This window comes from Lagenorhynchus albirostris, chromosome 3, assembly GCF_949774975.1.
Source record: "Lagenorhynchus albirostris chromosome 3, mLagAlb1.1, whole genome shotgun sequence".
Classification (NCBI taxonomy): Eukaryota; Metazoa; Chordata; class Mammalia; order Artiodactyla; family Delphinidae; genus Lagenorhynchus; species Lagenorhynchus albirostris.
In genome coordinates, this window is record NC_083097.1 from 126,932,915 (window position 1) to 126,954,710 (window position 21,796).

Consider the following 21,796-nt stretch of genomic DNA (forward strand, 5'->3'; position numbering starts at 1 on the left):
AAAGTGGTGCAGCCACTGTGGAAAACAGTTTGGTGGTTTCTCAAAAAGTTAAGCATAGAATTACCATGGGACCCAGCAGTTCTACTCCTAAGCGTACACCCAGGGGAACTGAAAGCAGGTGTTCAAGCAGGTGCTTGTACTGGTGGCACTGGTTCATAGCCCAGGTATCCATCAGCTGATGAATGGATAAGAGAGTGTGGGGTGCCCAGGCAATGGGATATTATTCAGCCACAAGAAGGAATGGAATAATTTTAAAAATGGGGGGAGAAAAAGGAATGGAGTGCAAATGCACACTGCGGCATGGATGAGCCCTGGAAGTGTTATGCTGGGTGAAGGAAGCCAGATGTAGGGGTTGTACGATTCCATTTACATGAGTGTCCGCAGTGGCACAGCCATGAGACTCAGAGCAGAGTGATAGTTGCTGGGGGGTTGGAAGGGGGAGGGTGGGGTTTGGGAGTGACTGCTTAGTGGGTATGGGGTTTGCCTTTAGGATGAGAGAGTTCTGGAAGTGGACAGTGGTGATGGTTGCAGGGCACTGTGAATGGAGTAAATGTCACTAATGGTAAATCTTATGTGTATTTTACCAAACTAAAAGATATATGTACATAAACTTTGCCATACCAACCCTACTAGGATGTTATTCTAATGATAAAATCATGAGTGTGGCCAAGATTTTACAAAATGAGGTTCACCGTGTAAGAATCACTGCTATTATAAACAATGGCAAAAGTTTGAAACTGCCGAAATGCCTAACCAGAGGGGCTCAGTTAAATGAGCAAAGGTACACACCGGAACGCTACGTAGTTACTAAAACTGTGCTACAGGAGTTTAATGACAAGATGTTAATACAGTTCAAAGTGAAAAAATCCATTTATCTCCTCCCCCCAAAGTGTGTGTGTGTGCATAGATATATACTCTAGGTAAATACACACAAAGGAAGTAAAAGGGATCTATATCAAAGGGGTAGCAGTGACTAGTTCTGGGTGGAATTATACACAATTTTAATTTTCTCAGTAATAAAAATATACTAATAAATACTTGCTAAGTATCTTGTGAACTATCAGGGACTGTTCTAGATTCCTTCATCTATCTATCTATCTATCTATCTATCTATCTAACTAACTATAAATTAAATTGTTTGATTCTCATAAAGACCCTATGAACAAGGGTTAACTAACTTCTTCAAGGTTACACAGCTGGTAAATGGTGAAGCTGGGATTCAAACCCAGAGACCATTTGCAGAGTCTGAGATCCAACCATTATGCTGTAAGATGTTTTTGTTTAATCCATACATTCTAAATTTTCTCTGATGAGCACATCACATGTAAAAGGAAAGAAAGTTACTTGAAAAAAATTATCAACCTAACCATACATTGTAAGAGCCGTCAGCATTGTGGGGAAGGAAAACAGATATTTTTAAATTCTCCTATTTGTCAAGGTTTTCCAAATGTCCTGTAATGAATACAAATTGCTTTTAAAATGGAAAGGAAAAACACCTCTCAACTAAGGTAAAACAAAGGATGGGGCAGATTTTACATGCCTGAAAGGACAAGTCGAAGGACGCTGCAAACTCCAGCCCTGAAGTGACCAACTGCTTATGGACCAGAGCTGGGAGGGAGGGGACAGTGGGAGTCCCGTGTGAACTCAGCTGGTGGAACAGAAGGAGTCCGTTCCACACCCTCCCAAGTGCATCTTGTCCTTACCTCTCAGGGCCTCCGCGTGCTCTCCCTCCAGGACTCTTCGCTGTTCATTCAGTTTCTCTCCAAGCTCTAGTTCCCTCTCCTTCTCCACCTGGGGGCGGAGGGTCCAGAGCAGGATGAGACTGAGTAGGTTCAGGACAGCCTCACTTATTCACTCACCGACACTGGAGCCTTTTGGAGGTTGGTGATCAGAGTCCTACCCGCTGATCGGAGTGATGGGAAGGACATGTGCCCAGAGAGGGCACAAGGCCTCCAAGACATAGCAGGTGTGGCTGACTTTGCCCTCTTTAGGGCTTAGAAGGGGGTTCCCAGAGATTTACCAGGTGGAAAGGGATTTTGGAATCTTCTAATCCTGATGCCACTGAGGGCAGGAAGCCCTTTGTTACGTTAGTGTTTCCCCACCTTTTATTGCATAGAATGAATATAATGAATTATATGCCAGCAGTTACAAATATTTGTTCAACAGATAAAGGACTCTCTTCCCGGCAAAACAAGTAAGAGATACTCACACCAACAATAAGAACAAAAGATGGCCTCGCTCTGGGATTTAACATGGTCAGCAGAGCAGGAGGAAAAGAGAGGGGCTGGGCCTTACCTTCTGTGCCCATTTCTTCTTGTCCTCTTCGTGTTGCTGGAGAATTCTGGTGAGAGCCTTCTGGTGCTGCCCAGCCTCCTCAGATGTACAGAGATGGACAGTTGTGGCTATAGGTGAGGGAGGAAAAAAAAAATCACAGAGCAGAGGCTGGGACCAGGCCCAGCAGAGAGGGTGTAAGGGCTGGGGAGCCTGTCTCCTCCTCAAGAATGGTCTCAGCTCGGGGGTCAACCTCCAGAGGCAGCTCCTTAAATCTCCCTGGCTTTGGAGACCCTCCTTCATAAAGTTCAGAAGCCAGGGGTCTCATTTTGCCCCTGGGATCTATAGCAGAGCCGGTAACTCACGGGACATGTTCAGCCCATAAAGGTGCTATTTGCTCTACCCCAGGGGTCCCCAACCGCCGGGATCTAATGCCCGATGATCGGAAACAGAGCTGATGTAATAATAATAGAAATAAAGTGCACAATAAAAGTAATGCACTTGAGTCATCTCAAAACCATCCCCCCCCGCCCCCGTCATGCCCCAGTCCTTGGAAAAATTGTCTTCCACGAAAACGGTCCCTGGTACCAAAAAGGTTGGGGACGCTGCTCTACCCAATATCTAAATTAAAAACAAATAGTGGCTGATGCTTAATAACTGGCAGATTTTACTTAATACGACAGATTTCTAACTTATCTTGAAGAAGCCAAAGAAGTGGCGGTGTGTGCCTTAGTGTCGAAGCAGGAGCTGGGCTGAGGGGCAGCTGCCTTCCCCTCCGTCCAGGATGTGGCTCTGCCCTTTGCTCACAGAGGACGCGTGTAAGGGGCCACTTGGTCACACACGTTACCTGCTGGACCCTGTGTCTGAGTGTGTGACCCCTCACCTTCAGCATCCCCCGAAGCGGGGGGCAGAGAGGCTGCTGTGAACAGTGAGGAGACGCAAACAGGAAACCCCCAAACAGGCCTGGTGATGCCACTCTGAGTCCAACAGGCTCTGGGTCTCACCTAAGGCAGGGACCCACCCTCTCAGGGCTTCAATTAAATCAGGATAATGATAATACCTACCTCATGGGGCTATTGAGATAGTTAAGTCAGAGAACAATGGCGATAAAAATAACAACAGCAGGTAAACAATAAAGAGCGCTTACCATGCTCAGAAACACGCCCAGCTCTGTCCCAAGTATCTCACAGGTATTACTCACTGAATCCTCACAACCACCCAGAGTGGTGGGCACTGTGATTATCCCCATGTCACGGATGAGGGAACTGAGGGACAAAGAAATCATGCAACCTGCGCAAGATTACCCAGTTCACAATCGGGATAAAGGACTGTGAACCTACACGATGTGATTCCACAGCAGACATTCTGAACTACCACCTTGTTCTACCAGCTTATGCATAAAAAGCAGTAATTGTACAACAGCCAACACGTGGAAGCAACCTAAGTGTCCATCAACACATGAATGGATAAAGTAGATGCAGTATATACGTGTAAAGGAGTATTACTCAGCCATAAAAAAGGATGAAATTCCGCCATTTGCAACAACATGGATGGACCTAGAGGGTATTATGCTTAGTGCACTAAGTCAGAGAAAGGCCAATACTGTATGTTACCACTTATATGTAGAATCTAAAAAATACAACAAATGAATGAATTTTAAAAAGCACTAAGTGTAGTGCCAGGCATTTGGAGGTGATCAATAAGTACTCTTCATTGTTCACTAAATGTTCTCTAAATATTCCTCGGTGCTCATGACAAGCATTGGAGGCTAATACTAGCATTGTTAGCATTATTATAAATGTAGTAGTAATAGGGCCTTCCCTGGTGGCACAGTGGTTAAGAATCCTCCTGCCAATGCAGGGGACACGGATTCGATCCCTGGTCCGGGAAGATCCCACATGCCATGGAGCAACAAAGTCCGTGTGCGCCACAACTACTGAGCCTGTGCTCTAGAGCCTGCGAGCCACAACTACTGAGCCCACGTGCCACAACTACTGAAGCCTGCGCACCTAGAGCCCGTGCTCTGAAACGAGAGGCCATTGCAATGAGAAGCCAGCTCACTGCGACGAAGAGTAGCCCCTGCTCACTGCAACTAGAGAAAGCCCGTGAGCAGCAATGAAGACCCAGCACAGCCATAAATAAATAAATAAATAAAAGGAAATGTAGTAGTAATATTACTACAGAACTTCATAGGCCAGGTTGGGTACAAGATATGACGAGAAATGTGAGGAAAGAGGCTGTGGTCAGTCCATCAGATAGGAAGTCTGAGCCCTGGGTCCTGGGCGGAGGCGGTGGTCATGATCAGCTCTCATAAATCATCTGGCTCGGGGTCCCAAACGTTGGTCAGCAGTACCAGACTGGCCCCAACTGGGGAGAAGCTTATTAAAAAGATTTATCATCCCTAACAATGCAGAGTCTTCAGCCCCGCTCCCAGAGATCCTTATTTAGTTGGTCTGTGGTGAGGCCCTAGAATCTGTACTTTTGAAAATCACCCACCCCAGGTAATTCTTATGTACATTCAGATTGGAGAACCTCTGAATTCTGACCCAGTTGCTTATCTGGTACTTGAACTTCATCTACAATATCCCTGACAGCCTCCAGGTGTTCATGAAACACTTTCAGAGATAGAGAGCTCATCCTATTATGAAGTACCTCTGATGATGTTAAACCAACAACCACACGAAAAATCCTTTGAGATTAAACTGAATTCTGCCAGCCTGTTTCTGCTACATTGAGGCCCTAGTACTGATCTCTGGGTCACTGAACAAGCCTCATCTTTCTTCTCCATGAGGACACTTCAGTCTCTTGGAGAGAACTGTTGTGTTTTATTGCAACATCCTCTGTTTCTTTAACTGTTCCTTCAAGACATGGTTTCCAGATTCCTCACCAGCCTCATCTTTCTCCACTGTACTCTCTCCAATTGTTCTGGATTCCTCTGAAAATGTATTTTCCAGAAATAAACTCAGCACTCCAGGTGTGGTATGAATAGTCGGGAACAGGGAAGAACTATCACCTCCCTGATTTTAGACATGATACTCCTATTAATGTAACCTAAGTAAAATCTTGTGCGATAATTAAATAGCCATATCATGTCTGCTGATTATAAAGTAGGAAATCTCATAGATGTCAGGGAGGGCATTTACAGGGCTGCCTACTCACCTGTGTCACCATTGAGGGGACCCAGTTCCTGCAGCTCTGGTTTGGGAGGCTGATCTGGTCCTTGGCACCTCTGGAAGAGATGAGACAACAATGAGGATGAAGGAAGAAGGAAGGAGGTCAGTGTGAGGATGGATGCTATGGTAAGATTCTTCTAAAGGCAAGACAGGAATTCCAGTCGTGCCAAACCCGGCTCTAGGCCCAGTTCACTTAGGCTTCCTTCCTCACCATACCGAGGCAGCACTCCCTCTGTGGGGAAAAGGTTCTCAGAGCAGAATTTCTCCTCTTGGCCAGGGAAACCCTCCGTGGGGAGTTTGATGCTGGTTGGTCTCTCCTTAGATTCTTGTGATTTGGCTTGGCCACCAACCATGGGCCCCTCTCTGCCCTTATCTTCCTTCTCTAGGGACTTGGCCAGACCTTCTGCTATTACCCTCACCCCAGTTATGGCCTTTAGGTGTCCTAAAACTTCCTAACCCCCAGTTCAGAGACAATTCCCCTTCCCTCTCGGGGCTTGTGGCTGCCACAACTTCCAGCCAACTTCCCTGTATTGAAAGCAGAGCATCAAAGTTCGAGCCATGTTTTACTATGCTTCTTCTCTGCTAGAAGGGCTGTTTCCCCAACTATAAGGAGACAGCAGTACTTAACGTGACAGATGGGGGTGAGATACTGCAGCCAGGATGTACCAGGCACTATGCTGTCTTATCTATACTATCTCAGGTAATCTTTAGAAGGACCCTGGGAAATACGAATGCGTCCCAATTTAAAGATGACAAGGCTGAGGCAGGTGAGGAGTCCATCAAGGTAAATCAGGGGACAACTAGCAGAGTCAAGTATTTGAGCCATACCTAGTGGGCACTTTAACCAACCTTGGCCAGTGTGGGTTGAATCTGATCATAGGAGAGAACTGAGGCAAAAGGGCCTTCTGTACCACAAGGCAGTGTCAGTGGCTCCCAGATTTCAGTTTTCATCAATAATATTTTGAAATAGGAGAATTGATATGGGTTGACAAGAAAGGATGCTGACAAAAATTATTTGCAGACTATCACTATCATTTCATAAAACAGAAGACATTTTAACCTTCCAAAGTATATTAAGGAAAGCTCAAGATAGCTCTTCCAGGAAAGGTGAAGTAACATCTTACTCAACGTTACACACACATTCACACCTTTAATTTTCTCATTTCACCCCAGAGGGGTGAAAAGTTGGTCAAAGTCTGGCACTGGCCACTGGACCAGGATCTGGGGTAGTAAAAAAATTTAAGCTATTTTGTATACTTTTCAAAATGCTCTAGGATGTTAGCTAGACTTACTGTGATCATTTCACAATGTATATAAATATTGAATCCTTAGGCTGTGCACCTGAAATTAATACGTTACTTCTCAACTATACCTTGAAAAAGTGTTCTGATTTTTAAAAAAAGATATTCTAGGCCCCATTTTATTTTTATTAATTAAAATGTATTTATTTTGGGCTGCGTTGGGTCTTCGTTGCCTAGGCCCCATTTTATTTTTATTAATTAAAATTTATTTATTTTTGGCTGCGTTGGGTCTTCGTTGCTGCATGCGGGCTTTCTCTGGTTGCAGTGAGCGAGGGCTACTCTTTGTTGCAGTGTGCGGGCTTCTCATTGCAGTGGCTTCTCTTGTTGCAGAGCACGGGCTCTAGGTGCGCGGGCTTCAGTAGTTGTGGTGCATAGGCTTAGTTGCTCCACAGCATGTGGGATTTTCCCAGACTGGGGCTCAAACCCGTGACCCCTGCATTGGCAGGCGGATTCTTAACCACTGCGCCACCAGGAAAGTCCCTAGGCCCCATTTTCAAAATCACTTCAATAAGTCAGCCTGTGAAAAGGCTATGAAAGCATTCAATTGTGAATTATCATTGTAAAGGAAAAGCTTTACTTTTTTCTGTAATAATAGATTACTAAAATAAAAATTATTCACAATTTCCTGAACTTGAGAATGAATGAAATGCTGCTAGAAAGCATACTTCCGGTTGAGGAAGGAAGAGAAGGGAAGGCTTCTAGAACATTCTGCTCCTGCCCCACAGTGCCTGGCACAGGGCCTGGTGCTGCGTGAAATCCCGGCAAACTGAGCAAGGCACAGTGCTTCCCCCAGGCCCTGGTCCCCACATCTGCTCAGTGGCTGGCACGCCTGTCACCCTCCCTCCACCCACCCTGTGAAATCTCCGCCCTCCTGCCCATGGGAGAGGGGACGCCTGGCCCAGGCACAAGCTGTCAACACAGGATTCTGGGGAAATGACAGGAGGCAGCCTCTCCACCCTGGGCCGGAGGAAGGAGGGAGATAAACACCAACGGTTGTCTTGTCCCTGTTGCCACCACTGGTTACGCTAATCTGGTCAACGTTTTTATGAGAGTGAGATTTCCAGAATTCCAGTCTTGGCTTTTCCACAAATTTGGACAAGTCTCCTTCCTCCTCCGGGCTCCCACTTCCTCCTTTGTGAAGTGGAGGTGAGGAGGTCTTAGTTTCACCCAACGACGCCCATGGCGTTCAAACTCTGAGTGTCTGATTTCAGATCCTCTCAACCGCACTGAGAGGCAAGGGTTATTACAAGGGAGGAAACTGGAGCTGGGGAGGTAAGACACTGTCTAACGGGACCTCGATGTCAAAATCAGCATAAGAACAAGGTCTCAGAACAGTAGAGACCAGAACAGTATGGTTAGGAACTGTGGGAGTCTAAAATCACCCAGATCTGGATTCAAATACTAAATCCAACACTGTGTGACTACATGGCCTCTCCAAGCCTTGGTTTCCTCAGGAGGTTATTTTAAGGATTAGATGAGATAAGGCACCTATAACGTCTGGCATATTCTAAGATCTCAAACATGGCATTATGACAGTTATCACGTTATGTTTGAAAAGCACGGCAAGAGCAAAGACGCACAGCGCTTTCCTAGATCTTCTGGGCTGACACTGGCCTCAGGTTGCCTGAAAAAAGTTCATAAAGCTCGTGAGAAACTGTCTTCTCCCAAATAACCACCACAGAAGGTGGAAAACTCTTCTCCACTAACAGCTTCCAGACCTTAGGCAGGACATGGCCTTGTGCTTGAGTCTTCAGATCCTGATGGTACCCCTGCCCCCAGGATAACTCCTTCAGAATGACATTCAACACTCATAATCTGTCCACACTCTACTGTTCTCCTCTCCATTTTCTTAATATTGGTAAACATCTTCTTCCAATTATAGTGGTAATAAATAATACATATTTATTCATTATTGGAATATTATACTTTCTTACATCTTACTTTTTCAAATATGAGCATTTACTACATGGCATTAAATATTCTGTAAATATATTAATTTTAATGACTTGAGTATGACATCCTTACAGGTGAATTTAATCATTTAATCAATAAACCACAGTTGAATGGTTTTTTAATCCATACAACCTCCACTGGTTTTAAATCATTGATATTACTCAATATCTAATTGAGTGTTTCATTTTCAAAATAGTTTGCAAGAATATGTTGACCGCAAAGAATTTGCTTTTTAAAAAAAATAATGCCTTCATGTATCTCCTTCCACGCTCTAACATTTCTATGAAGCTCCCACTTTGAGTAGCTTTCTGATATTTGTGATCTAACTGTAAAATGTTATTCCCTCCCACATGTGAATAAACATAAATCCAGATGTGAAAAAAAATCCACATCTTTTTTTTTTTTCACATTGAGGGAAAAAAAGTTGAGGGACTTCCCTGGTGGTCCAGTGGTTAAGACTCCGCGCTCCCAATGCAGGGAGCACAGGTTCGATCCCTGGTTGGGGAACTAAGATCCCACATGCCACATGGCACAGCCAAAAAAAAAAAATCCACTGTTGAATATATACATTATTTCCATTTTTTAATTTCCAAATCATGCTTTAGAGAACATACTGATTTATAAAATTTTTCACACATCTAAAATTACTGGCTCTGCCTGTGCTCTGCAACAAGAGAAGTCACCACAATGAGAAGCCCGGGCACCGCAATGAAGAGTAGCCCCCGCTTGCCTCAACTAGAGAAAGCCCGCGTGCAGCAATGAAGACCCAATGCAGCCAAAAATAAATAAATTTTTAAAAAAAAGAAATATAAGATTAAAAAATAATAAAATAAAATTACTGGCTCTACTCTCCAGAAAGTTCTATCAATTAACTCACCCACTAATAACACACAGAAGGCCAGTTTCACTGCAACCTTGTCTACATGGACTAGTGTCTTTTTTTTTCTTTAATTAAAAATTTTTTTTTTCATGTTGACCAATTTGCTAGGCCAAAACCAAACCAAAACAACCTACTGTGCTCCTGGCCACAAGATGCACAACCGTGTGTTCAAGACCATCCCAGCATGACACATGGTCAATAATTTCTCAGGCCTCCAGGCCCCGCTCATATATTATTTCTACTTGGTCTCTCCCCAGGGCTGAGTTAGCTCCTGTCAGCGCTACGCTCCAGGGCCTGTTCAGACACCTATGTGAGTAGCTACCCAGTTACCTGTACTTCTGCTAGTCCAAGGGGCTCCCTGAGGACAGGGACCATTTTTGAAATCGACTTTGGATTTGCCCCAGTATCTGTTATGATACCCAGGAATTTCCAGGCCTAATAGAGGGTCTCCTGTATTAGAACCACCTGAAGTCCTTGCTTAACACAGCTCCCAGGCCCAGTTCTAGACCTACAGCATCCGAGGGTGATGTGTGTGTGCTGGGAAGCTCTGATCTACCAACCCATCCAGGTGATTTTGAGGCTCGCCAAAGCCTGAGGACACACAGCCCAGAGCTGAGCGGGAATCGATAAGCCACTACTGCATGGAAAATTCCCACGGTGGGGCCTTGGCTACTTCCTCCTCAGAGGTCATGCAGCAGAGTTCACCCTGCAGTGGGAGAGGACAGGAGCTGGGAGGGGGCCACAAAAATTTTCCCTTCCAAAAGCAGAGTGAGGCAGGCCTCAGACTGGGAGGGGCATCTGGTCTGAGCTCTGGAAGAGGAATGGCAGCTTCCTGTGTCAATGGAAACTTGGGCGAAGAAAGCTATGAGGTGGCAGCTGGCAGCACGGGATAGAGGGAGAACCCAGGACTGGGAGAGAGGCCAGGAGACCCAGGTTCCAGCTTCACTGTGTAACTTGAGGGAAGTGCTGTCCCCTCTCTGGACCTATCTGTGATGGGTCAGGGTTGGAACAGATGTTCTCCTCAGTCCTTCTGGGCTCCAGGGCAGCCCTTCAACTAAGAGGACTGGAAACAGGGCCCCTCTATCTTGGTGACATGCACCGTTCTGGGGCCCAGCTCCTTGCTGTCAAGCAGACCAGAGCTCTGCTCTGGGGTCAACCAGAAGCAAACCTGGTCCGCGGGAGAACACGGCTCCGAAAGCAGACAGGGTCCAGGCAGAGCATGAGGACAGGGCCCAGAGCCATGAGGAAACCAGGCAAGCTCGGACTGGGCCTGGTGAGACCCTCTCGAATATGCTTGCATTTTGGAGGGTAAACTGACCAAATGGAAGGTGTGCAAGAGTAGCTGACAGGATGTGGTAGGAGATTCAAACCAAGTGACAGGAGGGACTGTTAACAATAGTTGATCAGCCTCGAGAATAGGCAAAAAACAAAAACAGAAAGAAAAAACTCTGGACTCCGTCTTCAAACCTCTGCAGGACTGCCATGAGGTAGAAGCTGCTAGTGTGTAGTCCACAGCCTTGAAGGGCAAGATGGTGTCCAAGGACTAGAAGTTTCAAGTGCAATATGAAGAATCTCAGAACTGTCCCAAATAGAGATAGGCTGCCTTATTGGAGGGTGGGGTGGTGGTAGTGAGCTCTCTGTCACTGGTAGCATACAAGAAGAGGCAAACTTCATTTTGCAGGTTGGACTGACTGAGTGATCTCAGAGGGCCCTCAACTCCAACCATCAATAATTCTATAAAATATCCCTGATGTTCAACAAGTAAAGACCTCTGGTAAGCATCAAGTGTTTAGCTAGTGCAGGCGGTACGTAAAACCCACCAACATTAACAGAGTCCCAGGGGGCTCTGTTGAGTATATTATTCAGGTTGCAGTACTTTGGGGTGAATTTTCATAGTCTCATACTGAAGTGTCCAGGATAGACTCCTCACTTCCCTCAAATTCTGAGCCTCATCAGGAAAGAATGAGGAAGGCAGAAGCAACTTGGATAGAAACTTCCCAGCTATTCCTTCCCTTGGGAATCCCGCTAGGATGGAAGCCAAGCCCTGAGGCTGGCTCGGCCTTTCCTGAAGACACTTGGTCTAACCTTGCTTTAGGGACCATCACTCCATCTTCTTCATGGGCCTTTAGGCATTGTGTATTTCTGACTGAACGGTGTGATTTATGGCCTCATTAATCCTGCTTAGCTTCGAGAATTTAGTAATCAAAGGACCCTTAAGAGTTCACCAAGCTCCTCTGCCATCCCCATAAACCACAGCCCTGGCTTCCCTTGGCCGCATAGTTCTGTCACACCCACCTTGGGTGAGGAAGGCTTACTGGGACCCAGAAGACAGGGATGGAAGGGCCCCTGGAGACAGTTTATTCCAATCCTCACCTCCTATTTCCAGATGGAAAAACTGAGGCCCAGAAGGGAGGTGAGCAGTGCTTGTCAGAGGCCACAAAGCAGGGAGCAGAGCCCTAAAAGGAATCCAGACTCGAGGCGGAGCCCCTTCCGCGTCCTTCGTGCACGCGCCAGATTGATCCAAGTAGCCAAACGATTAGGGGATTCTGAGCCTCAAGGGACTCATGTCACAACCCTCTGCAGTATCAGAGCTGCTTTCCGGTGTCAGAACTCAGCGTGGGTGGGGCCCCTGGCACCACCACTGGTTTCGGGATCTGAACAACCACAGCAGAGCCCATTGGCTGAGGGTAGAGGCAGGAAGGAGGTGGCGGCGGAGGCCTGTGGAGGCGGAGGCCCAAGGGGCCCCTCCAGGACTTCGGGTGGGGGAGAGGCAGGACCAAAATATTCAGGGCTGTTGAGAAATGTTAGTGTTCACACCCAAACTACAGAGCCTCGGATGTAAGAACACCATAACCACAGGCCTCAGCTTCCCCATCTCTAAGATGGGCAGAAGTATTTTGCCAAAGCAATGCCTGAATGTGATTTCACTTTCACGCGGCCAGGGACGCCAAAGATTTACTTCAACTTGTTCATTTTACACATGACGGCGTCAGCATCAGCCAGTGCCTGCCTGGGGACATACCGACGTGACCACGCAACCGAATGAAAGGTAGGAGCACCAGCCAGTACCTCTCAGCTGTGTCAGGAGGCCCCGCCTATTCTCTGAATACCTGCAATGCCTCTAGAACACCCCAAGTCAGGGGCGGATGTGGCCTCCATCCCTCCCATCTGACCAGCTGACGAAAGAGATCTCAGGGGAGGACAGAACCACTTCCCTCCCACGCACCTGCTGAGCCCACCCATGGCAGACACTGAGCGCAGGGCCCAGCCCCTCATTCACAGATGGAGGGACTGAGGCCTAGGAAAGGGTTTCCAGTATACCACATCCCCTTCCTTCCTCCCTAGAGCCCACCTTTTCCTGTCCCGTATCAGCCTCCCAGGGGGTCTGCCAGCTCTGCTCGCCTGAGAGCGCCTGGAGCTGGCAGGAGCACTCGGTACCATCTCCAGCATTTGGGTCAGTCCGCCAGGCAGAAGGACCCTGAAGGAGTGGGACAGAAAACGGTGTCAGTGGCCACAGTGGGGGAAGGGACGGGCTGAGGGCATAGATACACAGCTGGATATCCACCTGTCTCAGCAACCCAATGGCAAACTCCCCAGTCGGAGTCCAGAGTCAGGCCCCTGACTTGCTACTTGGTTGCTGTGTGACCTTGGGGAAGCACCCTCCCCTCTCTGGGCTTCTGTTTCCTCCTCTCTCTGGCATGGAGTTGGGCAATGGGATACATCAGGGCCCTTCTGGTTTTGGTATGCTGTGGGTTGAAAAGAAGGGGCAGAGTGAGGTCACCCTGACACCTCATCCCCTATCAGTCCTGTCACGCTCGCTGGTTCCAGGCACGGCGGAGCTGACAGTTGGACACACTCAGCTGTCAGCCCCTGCACGGAGAGGGCTTCTCTGCAGGACAAGGAAGGAGGGGCCCCAGGAGGGTCTGGGGGATGTCCTGAACCCTTCATACCACCCTCTGTTCTTGAGCAGCTCCTGTGGAGAGGATGTAAAAGGCGGCGCTGCAGTGCCTGGAGCAGATGACAGAGCCCAGCAGCCACCTCGCAAGGTACACGCGGCAAGCACCCCCACCCTGCCGTAGCACGGCCAGCAGAGACCGGCACCCGTTAGCGAGGGCGGTGGCTCCCCCAGGGTGCTCAGGGCGGGGTCACTTGTAACAGGGAAACGCTGGCAACCAGGCTCATATCCACAGCGGGGCACCAGCTCAATACACTAAGGTATATAACACTAGGCAGTGCCACTCATATGTTTAAAAAAACCAAGTAGGAATTTACCAACAAGAGTGGAAAGCCATTTGGTAGAATATGAATAGGCAAAATAAACTATTTCTACTGTACGTAAATGCACAGGAAAAACTACCTAGAAAAGCGCACACTGATGGCAGTCAGTCATCATCCCTAGAGAAAGGACTAGAATTATTGCAGTCAAGGAGGGGAAGCTTCAGTTTTGCCTAAATTCTTAGAATTTTTCAAACAACAGTGTACTCACATTTGACTTGCGTACAATGAACAACAACAGGCAGAATAAATACCTCTCTTGGAACCTAAAAGCAGCCATGGCGATCATTTTACTGGTGGGGAGATCAAGGCCCGGGGACAGAACCAGCTGAGATCACACAGCAAGTTAGCGACAGAGGCAGGAGTGGGACCCACTCCTGACCCCCGGCCCAGTGCGCTTTCCTCTGCAGATGCTGCAGCTGGTGTCCAACAGCATTTGGGCCTTGTCCAAGCACCTCCTTGTTTGCAGTGCTCCCTACCTTTCTGCCAAGCCATGGTTCCAAAGGGGAGGCACTGGGCTCTTCCTGCCCATTTCTACTGGTGGCAGGGTGGGGGAGGGGTGAGAGAGGGTGGGGAGTAATTAACCTTAAAATATATGTTTCCTAGGGCGTTGGTGACTTAAAACAACAGACATTTATTCTCTTCCAGTTCTGAAGGCTAGAAGTCCCAAACCGAGGTATCGGGTGGGTTGGGTCCTGCTGGAGGCTCTGAGGGAGCTTCTGTTCCATCCCTCTCTCCTAGCTTCCAGTGCTTGTCAGCAATCCTTGGCGTTCCTGGGCTTGTAGCTGCATCACTCCAATCTCTGCTTCTGTCATCACACGGCCTTCTCCCCGTGTATCTGTGTCCAAAGTTCCCTCTTCTTACAAGGACACCAGTCCTTGGATTAGGGCCCACCATCATCCAGTATGACCTCATCTCGACTGATTACATTGGCAAAAACCCTGTTTCAAATAAGGTCATGCTCATAGGTTCTGGGTGTACATGAGTTTGGGTAGGGACACTAATCAACCCATTAAAGGGACTTCCCTGGCGGTCCAGTGGTTAAGACTCCGTGCTTCCACGGTAGGGGGTACGGGTTTGATCCCTGGTCAGGGGACTATGATCCCGCGGGCCGCGTGGCACGGCCACAAATAAACAAACATAAAAAAAATCCATTACACATAACTTGTCTGATGTCAGAGCTGTTTTCTCAAGGAGAGGGCAGGGGGTAGGGTTGCACGGGGTGGTGGAGAAATGACAAGGTTCGTTGTACACTCTGAAAAAGAACTTCACTGCTGGGGAGGAAGGAAAACTGGAAGTAGGTCAGTTTGTACATCATGTATCTGGGGGGAAAGCATGGGTGTGGGATGGATGTATTGTGAGGCATTTGGCCTAGATGTTCTGGAAGATTCAGATTTGAAAATAAAGTGACACAAGATAAATGATTTTTAAGGATTCACATTTACTTGGTGAGAAGTCGATGGCTTGTCTCCGGGTGATGGATAGATTTAGATCTATCTATGCTAAAGATAGGTGGAATTTCTCATTTTCTCTCTCTCCTTCTCTCTGCCTGGGGCGGGGCCCTGGGAGCTCCCCCTGCACCCACCTGCAGGTCCTGCTCCCTTCCTGGCCCAGTCCCTGGTCGATCAGTCATCCGGGGTGGCTCACAGTGCTCTGAGGGTGGAGGACACTGAGAGGACAAAGTGCAGGCCTTGAGGAAGGAAACCCAAGTGCACCCCGAGATGTCAGAGCCAGGACTCAGGCCATCCATCAGGCTCTTCCTTTTATGGGGGCTACCCAACTTTTTCCAAGTTTGGTTTTTGAACATGAATGCTCATGAATGTTATACTGAGGTCTCTTGGAACTCTTTTTCAGGTAGATTTCAGACCTTTGCTTACTAGCCAACCTATGAACACTGAGCTGTCTAGTGGCAGCCCCTCCTACCAGGAGTGTCACCATCTTGACTTATATGGCATCCTGTTTCCGGATGAACAATTTGAAGTTTTATCTTTTCGGCCCTTTTTATAATAAAAAAACACACGTGATGACGTGAAGCATGGGCCCCAAACTCAACACCCAACTGAGGCAGCAGTGGAAGTCCTGAGGTGCCTGGGGGCATCTCAGGCTCTCAGGGACCTATGCTAGCTGATTGGGAATTCAGCTACAAAGGAACAGAATTAAAAAACATGTACATGTGCAGAAAGTGTGTTACCAAAGGTTGTGTGTCCAAGGCAAGGAGTTATTAGGAATTATTCTGATGGGTTTCAGGGCACAGGGCACAGATGTCTGTTTATAACATAGAAATCTGGCACTGAACCTCACAAGGTTGTCAGAGGTCATATATATGGAAGCCTGTATTGACTTTAACTAGGATGATTTTTCCGGTGTGTGGGGGGGCATCATTTGGGGGGTTGGGCAAAGCTCAGAGGCCACATACACAGCAACGTCCCCGCAATGTTTGGGACAGAGGACTCAGTGCCAGGGAAAGGCAGTTTCCTTTCGTAGACCCTCTGTCCCACCCTCAGCAAAGCAAGTTCAAAGGTCAGATTTGCCCTGCTCCTACCGACCAGGTGTCAGGGGCCCTGCCTCTTGTGTACCCCATTCACCCTGATACAAGTGTCTGGCCCCCATTCACCTTCAAAACCCAGCCAAGATGACATCTCTCCCTGGAGGCCCTCCCTCCCCCAACCTCTCCCCTCTGACAAAAAGGCACAGTCTCCCGGCTTAGGAGGAAAACACAAGGGTGGGTAGGAGTGGGGAGTGTAAATGACCAAGTGTCCAAACTGGTTAAATAAGCCACAGAACATCCACGGAACATTAGGTGGCCATTAAAAATCACATTTCCGCGGACCATTTAACATGGGAGAACGCCCCCAACAAAATATTAAGTAACTAGAATATAATCATTTAAGATATATTCCCAGGGACTTCCCTGGCAGTCCAGTGGTTAAGAATCCACCTTCCAATGCAGGGGACGCGGGTTCGATCCCTGGTCGGGGAACTAAGATCCCACACGCCGCGGGGTCGCGCTACAACTACAGAGCCCACGAGCTCAGGAGCCCTCGCGCCACAACTAGAGAGAAGCCCACACGCTGCAACCAAGACCCGACGCAGCCAAAAAACAAATGCATAAATATATATCAAATAATAAATAAGATAAAATATTTCCCCAATTCTGCAAAAATAGTCACATTCACATATATCATACATGGAGGAAAACAGTAGAAAGAATGCCACTGAAATGTACACAGAGGCTACCTCTTCATGGTGAGATTAAAAACGACTTTAAAACTTCTTTATACTTTTCCAAATTCTGAAATTTTGCCTCAAACATTATAGTCATCACAATAATGAGATGTCTTGAGTGGAATCCTAAGTGCTTTCTCGTCCGAGGATTGCGTCCCCTCTTCTATTTTTGCCACAATCGCAGCTGACCTCTGCTTGAACTACTCCAGGATGGGGAACTCACTACCCTTCTTCCTGGTGAGAAGTAGAATCTGGCTCCCTGGAGCTTCCCCTCATTGGCCACAACTCTGCCTCCTGAAACCAGAGAACAAGGCCGTGCCCTGTGCCCGTGCCTCTTGACAACACTTCAGAGGTTGGAAGGCAGTGGCCAGGCTCCAGGCTTCATCTTCCTAACCCAACAGCCTGCCAAGAACGTTAACGTCCCCCTGTCTTCCGCAACCCTGTTTGCTTTCCTTGGGTACAATCCAGGCGGTGATGTCCTCACCCACATTCTGTCTTATCGAGGGTGTGCCACTTACCAGTTGGTGTATCAGGGGCTCTATTACATGCATTCTTTCATCTAATCTTAGAACCCTATGACTCAGGAGCTAACATCACACGTATTTTACAGATGAGGAAACTGAGGCACGGAAAAGCCAAGTCCCTTCCACGGTCACTTAATGGATCCATGACGGAGCCAGGACTGAAGTGGCACCTGGCCCAGAGTCGGACAGCTGAGTTAATAAATGAATACGTGGACCCAGTTGTAAAGCCCATGTCCTTAGTGTCTATGGTTTTGTTTCAGAATTAGCTGTGCCCGTGCCAGGCTCTCCCATGGTGTTCACTTCTGCATCTCTGCCTCTCACCTGGCCTGCTACAATGGAAACCCTCCTGAAGGGCTACTGACCACAGAGAACCTGTTGCGCGAGGCATGTCTCCGGGAGCAGTGCTGAGCCAGGGTCTCTGATGCGCTGCTCAGAGCTGTGGCACCAGGCACACATACAGGGGACTGACCATGAGGCACTAGCTGTCCCTCCCCAGCTTGGGCCCAGACGGGTAACCTGTTGGGGATGGAAGGCCCCTGCGTACTCTCCATGTCACTCCTACAGGCAAGTCCATGGGCTTGCTTCCTCGGCCCTTCCCCTTTACGTCCGGCCTTCTCCCAAATCCTCCCAGGGATGTGGCCACATCAGCCACAGTCTCTGCCAAAAAGGGTTTCGGAAGGACCACACAACGCAGGTGGTTCTTCGGTATCCACATCCAGCCTGCTAGGCATCCTCACTCATTTTTTCACCAGGATTTCAACTTTCCCCAAAAGTCCCCGTAACAGCCCCAGGTCAGGCCTCTCCGTGGGATCTAGGACGGCTGGTCAGCTAAGGCCACCAGGCACTGTTGACCACAGGACTCAGCAAGCCCTCAGGGCCTGGCCCCTGGAGGGACCTTGAGAAGTCCTAGTGGTCAAGCCCGTCCCTAGCCAGCGGAGTCCCCGCTGAGAGCGCCGGCCTCATTCCTCACAGCTGGCCACGCCCACTCTCCACAACCAGCACTGTCACTCTGCTTCTCGGGCTCAGCCGCTGCTCAGACTGACCTTTCTACCTCGACTGGGTAACTCCTACCAAGCCTTCAACACTCAGCCACGGCGTGCTCAGCCCTCATCCAAGACGCCTTCCTGTGTCTCTCAAAGCCGGATGAGATACTCCTGCTGCACCCTGGGCTAACCCCTAGTCTGGCTCTCCTGTGGCCCTCATTCACTCACTCAAATATTTATGTAGCACCTGCTCTGGGCTCTGTGCGGGGCAGTGGGCACTAGCTGGGGAAGGCAGAAAACCAGGCCCCACTGCAAAGCTTGGCCACCAACTGGCTAGGGGACATCACTCCTCCCTTGAACCTCAGTCTCCTCCCCTATAAAGTGGGGAAGATTCGGCAGCTCAACCTGGCTTCCAGGCTGCCGTGAGGTCGGCAGGATGTGAAAGTACTCTGTCAACTGCCACTCAGGGTGAGTCACTGTTGTCGTGACCTGAGCCTCCTGCGGTCTGAGCTCATTTTTGTACATCCCATCCTCAGAGGCCCCCTCCCCCCCAGGGGGCTGAGAGCCTACTGGGGATGAGCTTGGAAGCTCACGCCTTCTAGGGGTTGGCACTTGGATGAGAAACTGGGCAGGAGCACAGCACAAAGGGATGGAAACGGGCGTGAACTTTAAACAAAATCAGCTTATAAATCCTGCCACTCAGGGGCAGGGGCCTGGCACTGCTGGGGCAGGAAGAAAAGCCAGGCTGCTCTGAGGCAACAGGGTAAAGGCTTTAAATGCCAAAGGGCTTTGGAATCAACAAGAAGCCACTGGAAGCACCGAGTAGGGGCAGAGACAAAGAACACTGGGCTAGGGGACTGGACACCTGGGCTCTACTCTAAGTTGCTCTGTGACCTCAGTCAAGACCCTTCCTTCTCCAGGCTTTAATCTCCCATCTGTATGTTGGGTGCATCAGCCCAGGTGGTACCCAAGGCCCTTTCCCACAGGAATAGTCTCTGCTGACTTCCCTTGCCCTTCACAGCTTGAGACAGGGGGTCCAGTTCAGGCTGTGCCAGGGACAGACAGGGACAGCTGGCGAGGCTTTCAGAAAGGCCACGAGGCCGGGGAACCCATGCTCACTGTGGTCTCCTCTTCTGGACTATGGAAGAGTCAAGGCCTGGAACAGGGCTCCTCCTCCAGTCTCCTCCCACCACTGTGTAGATGGAATTCACCCTTGGCCCACTTTGCAGACTGAGAGAGCAGAGAACACCGGTGCAGAGAACACAGATTCTCAGACTCTTAGAAATCATCCTGCTCATCGCCCTCCCTCTCCATATAGAGGGAGAAACTGAGGCCCAGAGAGTACTAATGGCTTACTTGGGGTCACACAGGATGCTCGTGGCAGAGCTAGGATTAACACTGCGGATCGTGCCCACCTATCACCAGTTTGTTCTAAGTCTCAAGCCAGGCTCAGGTTTATGTGCGCGTCATCCCGTCAGCCAGCCTCTGCTTCCACTAATGGAGGCAAGCCTCAGTTTCCCTGTTGGAGCCAGGGAAGACAAGAGGGTTTCTGGGTCAGAGCTCGGTGAGGTTTTTTGAACTGGGAAGAAAGGAAGAGCAAGGAAAGCGGAGGAGGCACTGTACTTGGGACAGAAACTCTTCTCCCTGGACTAGGCACAGGGCAGGAAATAGAATCACCCAGGTTGGGGACAGTCCTGCATTCTCAATAAGTAGAAAAGCTTGTGCTCAAGCACAGGCAACGCAGCAGACACTCAAGTTCAATGAAAAATGACTAAATAGTGTCACAGGGTGTGTGTGGGGGGGGGGGGGGGGCTCTTGAGGTCTCAGGGGACTGATCATCAAGTTTATAGGACCACCTATTCCCACCTGGCTGGAGGGCAGGCAGTCGTAGGAAAAAGGCTCAGGACTTGAGGGTCCTCCCTTCCCTCTCTGTGCCTCAGGGTGTCCTCTGGTTCCAGACTCTGAACCTTCTGGGCTTGTCAGAACCCAAGGGGCAGCTGGTCCCACTGCAAGAAACCCGAGTAGAGTCTCCTGGGCCCTGCCCCAGCTCGGAGGCCCCTTGGGGGAGGGACAGGAAGGGAGGGAAGGGGAGCAGAAGGCGGTAAATCTCCCCCCTCGTTGGCCCCTCCCAGCTACCCTTAGGACAGCCCACATGCACCGGCTCCGGGGCCTGAAAAGGCTCTATACCAGCACTTCTCAAACTTGTAATCACCTGGGCATCTTGTTAAAGGTTCTATTTTAGTAAGTCTGGGGCACAGCCAGAGATTCTGCATTTCTAACAGGTCCCAGGTGATGCCGATGATGTAAAGCTGTGGACCACTCTGCGTCCGAGTAGCGGCCCTAGAGATAATCTGCCTCTTAAAGGTGGGAAAACCCAAGGCCCAGAGAGGTCAAGTCACATGTCCACGGCCACACAGCGAGCAGCCCCAGACCGAAGGAAAAGGCACCTGCCATAGGCACTAGACATTTCCCCAGCCCGCCAGCCGGAATCAGCTGCCCTTCCCGGGCCCTGGGGCCGTGTTTGTAAACTCGGCTGCCCCGCGCGGCTGAGCCCAGGGCCGTGACGGAGAGAGCGCCGCCCGGCCGAGTCTTCCCCGCCTCCCTCCGCGCCGGCCTCTAGCTGTTCTGCGTCCGGCATCCCCGGCCGACCCGAGGGAACCCGGGGCACCGAGGGTCCCCTGAGGCGGAGTGGTTCCGCACCCTCCTTCCCCTCCGAAGACAAACTTCTCCGCCGGCGCCCTTTACCTTTTTGGGGGGTTTGCAGCAGCTCAGCCTGCTGTCTCCGCAGCCCATCCTCCTCGGGGGACTCCCGGACGCCGCCTCCCAACTCCGGGGCCCCCAGAGGACCCTGCCGTTCTGGCCCCGCTGCCGGCTCCGCGCCCGCCGGCCGGGGCTGCCGGCGAGACCCTGAGACTGAACCTGGAAGCGCAGACTTGAGCGGGAGTTAGGACGGCCGCGCGCCGTAAATACTCGAAAATCAGGGCCTCAGCGAAGCCGGCTGGGCGCGCGGAGCCGCCGCCTGAGCAGGTGACCAGAATCCTTGTAAATGATAGAAAACTCGGGCCAGGGCCGAAAAGATCCCTACGATCAATGGATTCCTTTCCAGGCCCGCAGCAGAGAAAAGGCCAGGAAAAAAAAAATTAAAACAATTATTTAGTAAACGCAACAGCTACCATTTATTGAGTTGTTTCTGTCCCGGCTTCTCTGCACA

At 49.5% G+C, this 21,796-nt stretch overlaps 1 protein-coding gene and 1 long non-coding RNA gene across 2 annotated transcripts in view; one reads left to right on the forward strand and one right to left on the reverse strand.

Annotated features, from left to right (window-relative positions):
* The window catches only part of CCDC69 (coiled-coil domain containing 69), a 35,540-nt gene extending 13,998 nt beyond the window's left edge, over nt 1-21,542 (reverse strand). The window contains exons 1-4 of the mRNA XM_060146488.1: nt 21,331-21,542; nt 5,431-5,500; nt 2,296-2,402; nt 1,704-1,791 (exon numbers count right to left, since the gene is read on the reverse strand). Of these exons, the coding sequence (XP_060002471.1) occupies nt 1,704-1,791; nt 2,296-2,402; nt 5,431-5,500; nt 21,331-21,378 (313 nt within the window). The 5' untranslated portion in view covers nt 21,379-21,542. The remainder of the gene's footprint in view (nt 1-1,703; nt 1,792-2,295; nt 2,403-5,430; nt 5,501-21,330) is intronic.
* LOC132518529 (uncharacterized) lies at nt 12,354-15,026 on the forward strand. Its single transcript, XR_009539906.1, has 3 exons — nt 12,354-12,627; nt 13,549-13,624; nt 14,460-15,026. It is a non-coding gene; the product is annotated as an uncharacterized LOC132518529 (long non-coding RNA).
* Nucleotides 21,543-21,796: the final 254 nt, after the last annotated feature.